Here is a 6,712-nt window from a genome sequence, read left to right as displayed (position 1 = left end):
CAGAAAAAAAAAAAAAATCGAACCAAGACTAGTTGAAGTGGCACTGAACTGAACTGAACTGCTCGGAAATCAGCGGCGATTAAGTTGAAGCAGCGATGAAAGAGTTAACTTCCAACGAATCTCCATTCCCTAAGCTCTCTTTAGACGAGGTCATTTCTGTTCACATCAATTTCATTTCACTGTTTCTTTACATTTTCATTTTCATGCAATATCTAACAATTTCCCTTTGTTTCACCCTCATTTGTAGATATTGGAATTGGAAAGAATTTACAATGACGTCGGAGAAAAATCACTTGATCCCAATTTCTGCAAGGATATTGCTGCAAATTTTAGGTGAATTCAGTATTTTCTTATTAACCATAGTGTCAGCCTGTTTGACTTATTTTAGCTTATCTACTGGAATAAGTACTTATGACAGTGTCTAGGAGAATTTATGAAAACAACTTATGGCATGTTCATAAGTTGTTTTCCCCTTATTTCATTAAGCTCTTCTGGAGAGCTTATGAAAATAGCTTATAGATTATGCAAAAACAGTTTGACTGTGTTTTGTCTTCTGTGATTGAAATAACTTATCCGTAAGCGCTTATATGATAAATAAAGTCAAAGTCTTTTCGTATAATTTATAAGCTATTTTGATGAGCTTATGGAAATAAGCTGAAAATAAAGAGGACTATTGCCTGTCCTGTTTGGATTGACATAAGTACCTGTGAGATTGTTTGGGAGAACTTATTCGTAAGTTGTTTTCAGATTATTTCATTAGCTCTCCAGAATTATGAAACAAACTTGTAGATTATACAAAACCGGTTTGAATTTATTTTGTTGTGTGTTATAGAAATAGCTTATTCATATGTGCTCATATGATAAGCACTTCTGCTATAAGCTGCAAAATAAGTTATTTATCCAAACAGGGCCTTTGTGTTACGTTCATTATTTATGATATGTCATATGTGACCTATTTGTTTTGATTTTGCAGCTCTTCATCTAACAGTGATGGTAAAACTTCTTTAACATGGGAACAGGTTGTTAAGGCTTCTTTATAGTTTTTGACAAATTTTGGAGTGTATGGATAATAGTAGCATGCTATAATGACGAACTGGTTGTTTTGGGTTTTCAGGTGCAGCAGTGGTTGCAAAATAAACATACAGAGACAAAGGGTCACTTTGCTTCATCACCTGAGGGGCTGAACCTAGTTGTTGATCTTTCCGGCAAATCTTCTTCGATAAAGGGAAATAAAAGCTCTCCGAAACCAAAAGGTTTTCCTTTTTTGCTCTTAGATTTTAATGTTGCTATGAATTTGAAAAGGAAGGAAGAACGAACTACATTACTGGAACACATGATCATTTTAGTTATCTGCGACTGTGACCTTTAATTTGTTGTCATTGCTAGGCATTCACTTGCTTTGGGGTAAATGGTGTTGATTTGTTAGTTTAGACAAAGATGGTATGCAGGAAGAAAATGGTAAAACTTGAAAATAAGCTTAGAAAATGAGAGAGAATGATAGGAGACTAAAAATGTTCTGAATGAAATGCTTTTCCATGCACATGACACACTTTATCTTTATAGGCACCACGGATACAAGGCCAATAAGTTTTAAATTATAAGATGATTATTTATACTTGCTCTATTCCATACTAGCTGCTGCATGTATATCATATGCATCAAATTTGATACATTTGGAAGATATCCTTAGACCTCTGCGAGATGGTAATGCCAGTCCTTGACTGACCAACTTCAATTTCAAGAAAATATTTTAAATGTTCCAAATCTTTGGTATAGAAATGTCTGAACCGATGCTTCTTAAGAAATTGAATACCGCAATGGTCATTCTTGTGATTACAATATCATCTATGTAAACAACAAATTTTTTCGCCGATATATAAACAAGATAAATACACCTTGTTAAAAAAAAAAAAAAAAGATAAATACACTAATTTGTGCAAAATGTTTAAAAACCATTGAATGATCAGCTTTGTCGCAAATTGTGGCAAATTGTTCAAGAACTTTACTAAACCGTTAAATCTAAAGTGAGACAATTTGTTATTTTAGAAGAAAAGTTGTCACAGTAGCGAACAATGAAAATGCAAAATGAAACCCATACGTATTGAACCCGGTCCTTTCAATTTCATGAGGTAGGCTAACCACTGCGACAGACAATATTTCTTTTATACACGGCTAATATATATATATATATATATATATATATATATATATAGCCGTATGATTGATTGGTTGATTGATACTACAATATGAATATATATAAATCCATTAAAAAGAAAAAAATTTGGAGGCGGGGTGGAGTGGTTCTCCTTGTCCCAACAAGCCTCCACCCTTGATTGAAGATGATATTGTTTTTACCTCAAATCAACGTAAATATTGTACATGTTTTGACGACTTACTCTTATGCTTTTCGGTGTTTTTCCTGCCAAACAGTGATTCTTAATTTCTGATGATGGAAATATAATCAATGAGCATCTGCACTTGTTATACTTAATCATATGTTCTCTCGTTTAGCTGTGCAAATTGTAGGTCATAGGTTCATAGACTTCATGAGCCATGTCCAGGTTGTTGAGACAAAATGAGGCACCTGAAGAAAATAATAATAATATGATACCAAAAAAGAAATACCAATAATAATTATCACAGTTGTATAAACTACATATTTTTAGCCTATTTTAGGAAACCAATCGAATGGAATTACAAGCAATCCAGAATTAAAAATGATAATCAGCACCAGTGTTATTGAAAATCGGTTGGCGGATTTTGGCCTCATCGATATATGGTAAATGGCGGCCAATATTGTGGGGTTTTCTGCCATACCTGCCATAATGTTGCACCAAAACACTGCCTAAATTGCAGAAATTTGGGGTCTCTGCCACTTACCGTCATCCGCCATAGACAACACTTATCAGCACAGTCGGTGCTGATCTGTGGATAGATTATAATTAAAAATTCCACAATATAATTAAAATATCTCATCATAATGTTAGGATCTCAACTGCGGGCTCCTACTTCCTAGCCCATAGTGTGCAAATTTATGTTAGGAAAATGCTGATTTGGCAGAGTTTGGTAAGGGCTGCTATTTGTGTAAGAGAATTAGGTTACATAGAGATTGAGTAGAGAGAGAAGGGGTATCTTTTGAAAATCATTTTCTTTGTTAGTCATGGGCAGAGAACGAACGTTGTTCTCTGTCGGAGCTTTGACTCTGGGCATAGTGAGATTTACACTTTTGCAGTTATCCTTTTCTTATTCAATTATACAAGCAGTTTCATATTTCCAGTGATTCGACCCTTCTTTTTTCTGCTATTTACTCTTCTTCGATTTCTGGCTCTTAACACATAATGCCAGGTATTCAAGCTGCAGATCTGTCAGAATTAGCATTTGAAGCGGTATCTATAAAAGACAATGCATGGTGAGGAATTAACTTCTGATTAAGCTGCAGCTCTATTTTGAGTTTATGCATACTGTGCATTGTGACATTTTCAAACATTTTGGATTACGTGAGAACTATAAGACATGGTCTGGTTTTTGTTTGTGGCATTGCACTCATAACAAGATTAAAGATGATATGTTCCACCCCACCACTCTTCACTTCAAAAGGATTTTGTTTTTTTAAAACACCGCCACCAAACCCATCTCCTCTTCACAATCGTTAACCTTTTTTTTTGTTAGTTTGTTAGTTACTGACTTGCCTTTTGATGCTTTTTTATTTTCCAATTACAGGCATGATGTTTCAATGTTTCTGAACTATAGAGTACTATGCACAGGGGAACTTGTAAGATTCTTTTATATGTTTGGCTGTAAAGAAATTGAGTTGCTGCTTTGAATTTCTAATTAATATAAGAGCAATAGTTCTTTTCATACCTTCCTTATTTTACTTCAAATACCTATCTTTGGTTTTAATTCTTTTTGTTTGTGCTTAAAATATGGTGGCTGACTATTAAGCTTGTTTTTTTCTTTCATTTGAATTGCATGTTAAGCGGCAATAGTGTATATAAACTATTTTTTCTCTTTCAACATAGTGGGTTAAAATGCAGAAAATCTCTTAACTTTTTTAAGCAATAGAAAATAAGCAGTGAAAAGTGATTGTCAAACTTTGGACAACAGAGATAACGTAGCAAGGAAGAACGTGGAAAAACCCTTGATAGGAAAAATATCTGTTAGAGGAGAAGCAAACTTGTTATGATAGAAAATTGGTACATGTGAGAACATATACAAAAAAAATGCATTCTAAAATGCAAATGGTAATATGTAAAAATGGAATCATTACTTCTAACTGCTCAAGTTCAAAATCATGCATGACCACAGGAGAAAAGGGCATTCTAAAATGCAAGACCCCCTAAATAGTACTATGTATAAGAGTACTTGTAAATAATTGCTAGCTATTGTTTATGATATTTCCATTCATTGAAAAATAATGGCAAAGACAAATGGAATTACTCTGCAGCCTATATTTGTATACTTCTGAACAGCATAAGTTATCCTGCTGTATAATGATTGTTGTTCTTAGAGGATGCTCTTTTGGCATATTATAGGCAAACAATTAAAGTTAATGTATCTTTTGATGTGACACGTGATTTAAGGAAGTTCGTGTACGATATCATGGATTCGGTAAGGATGAAGATGAATGGATTAATGTGAAATATGGGGTGCGACAGAGATCCATCCCATTGGAAGCTTCAGAGTGTCACAAGGTGAAGGAAGGACATCTTGTACTATGTTTCCATGTAAGGAATTCTAGCCTTTTTGTTTTACTTACATAAACATAATGTGTATCCAGTGGCCATGATTGTTGCTGTGTTTGTGTACACTTCATTTCTTTTCACACACATTGCAAGACATGAACTATGAGAGTGAACTGTCCTGTGTTCATTTAGCACACGTTTGATGGGGGTTTCGACCCATATACAAACACATATCCAAATGTTTGCAAAGTCAACCAACTTGTTACCAACATATCAACCCAAACGTAATTTTTTTTTCTTTCTGTTTTTAACTAATACATAAATTCCCTAACCGTTGATACTTCTTTTGACCCTTTATTAATTTTACACAGGTAAAATCTGATTATGCCCTCTATTGTGATGCTATTGTATTGAAAATCCAGAGGAGGGAACATGATAGCGAAGAGTGTAGCTGCATCTTCACTGTCCGGTTTTACCATGACAAGTCTGAGGTGATCTTTGATACCTTTGCTTCTTTTTAACAAAAACTATTCCATATCATCAGCATTCATGCTATCATCTTTGGTAGTTGTTAGGTAAATCCTCGGATGTTACCTTTACCTGATGTTTCATGTGTCTTTGGCAGGAAGAAGTTCGTTGGGACAGTTTGTGCTGTAGGCCAACACAAGAAGAATCTGAGGTCCCCTTTGAATTAGAACCTACCATGAACCCCATAGCGAACTTGTGGGGATGAAAAAGAACCAATTTTTATTTTGTACTTTCCTTTTTTTCTTTTAGGGAACTGTATTTCTTGTTTGTTACCATGTGAATAAGAAGATTTTGAACGAAGTCACGTGTATCCGTTGTATAAGGATATTTTTCAAACTACTAAGAAGATCTTTACTCAATAGACTGGTGACATCATGCTCTATGATGATAAACATAAGTATAGTCGTGATTGTAGGACAACTTTTATTTTCTTACAAGATACTGGAGAATAAAATCCTACCAGCTGTTATCCAGTTTTGCGATTTGAGGTTGTTGTTATAACTTATTCTTTGTTGTTTCACTGGTTAAGCGTTTCAATGAAACTTTTTGATTCTAAAATGTTTTGGGGGACCAAGTTGTCCAAAAATAAATTTGTAGGAACCTAAATCTCTCATTTTTGTATAAAATACACATAGACTATTGCACAAACAAAAAAAGAAAAACTTGAGAAAAATTGGCTGAACCTTGGTTTATTTTTGTAAGTGATAAAAATAACTTTTTTCTTCTTCTTCATGAACTAATAGTTAGACATGGCAACAAAACTTGTACTTGGGTACCCATCCAAACTTCGAACCCACCTCAATTGACGAATTTTTCCGTTTTGACTGGGTTTGGATGAGTTTCGATTTTCTTCGATATCAAAATACGAGTATGTGACGGATAACGAGGATATAGGTGTCTTGTTCTGTATGTAGAAAATTATTTATATGCAACACGTAAGTCTCTAATTGTCATCCCTACTTTTTGCAAATGAAACGGTGATTAAAAGTTAAAAATCAGAACATTTAAGTGCATACCCCAAAATTGTTCCGTATGTAAAAAATTATTTATATGTAACATGTAAGTCTAACGGTGATTAAAGTTGACCACAATATTGTTATGGAATCAATAAATAAAAATTAATTAAGTCAAATGATATAGGTAAACTGGTTAACAAATGGAAAATTGAGGTGATGACTTTTGGGCAATTGATGAAGTATTTCGTTTTACAGTTGATATATGGATAATGTTCTTTAGTCCTAAAAATAAGGGTTTTGTTAAGGAATGCTTTCGGACACTCTTTAAGCACCCTAAATTTAGTAATTATTCTTTTAAAAAATCAACTATTACAATTTCCAATGCATTCAATACACAACTTTCATTAAAAATTTATCATTTAAAGTGCTTAAAGAGTGTCCCGAGAACACTCGTTAACGTTTCCCTAAAAATAAATAAATGGATAGGGTTTGGGGCAGAGGTCAGCTATTAATCTCATGATCAAGCAGCTCTATTATGGTTTACAG

General features: G+C 33.8%; 1 protein-coding gene across 1 annotated transcript; it reads left to right on the top strand.

Annotated features, from left to right (window-relative positions):
* LOC25500348 (protein SAWADEE HOMEODOMAIN HOMOLOG 1) lies at positions 1–5,694 on the top strand. Its single transcript, XM_013588732.3, has 9 exons — positions 1–149; positions 248–333; positions 974–1,019; positions 1,115–1,253; positions 3,346–3,409; positions 3,721–3,772; positions 4,581–4,724; positions 5,054–5,173; positions 5,308–5,694. Exons 1-9 carry the CDS (start codon positions 96–98, stop codon positions 5,413–5,415), a joined length of 813 nt encoding a protein of 270 aa, XP_013444186.1. The 5' UTR covers positions 1–95; the 3' UTR covers positions 5,416–5,694.
* The last annotated feature ends 1,018 nt before the right edge of the window (positions 5,695–6,712 follow it).

The sequence above is a fragment of the Medicago truncatula genome, chromosome 8, assembly GCF_003473485.1.
Source record: "Medicago truncatula cultivar Jemalong A17 chromosome 8, MtrunA17r5.0-ANR, whole genome shotgun sequence".
Classification (NCBI taxonomy): Eukaryota; Viridiplantae; Streptophyta; class Magnoliopsida; order Fabales; family Fabaceae; genus Medicago; species Medicago truncatula.
The sequence above is the reverse complement of the archived record's forward strand: the minus strand, read 5'-3'. Positions and strand labels throughout refer to the sequence as shown.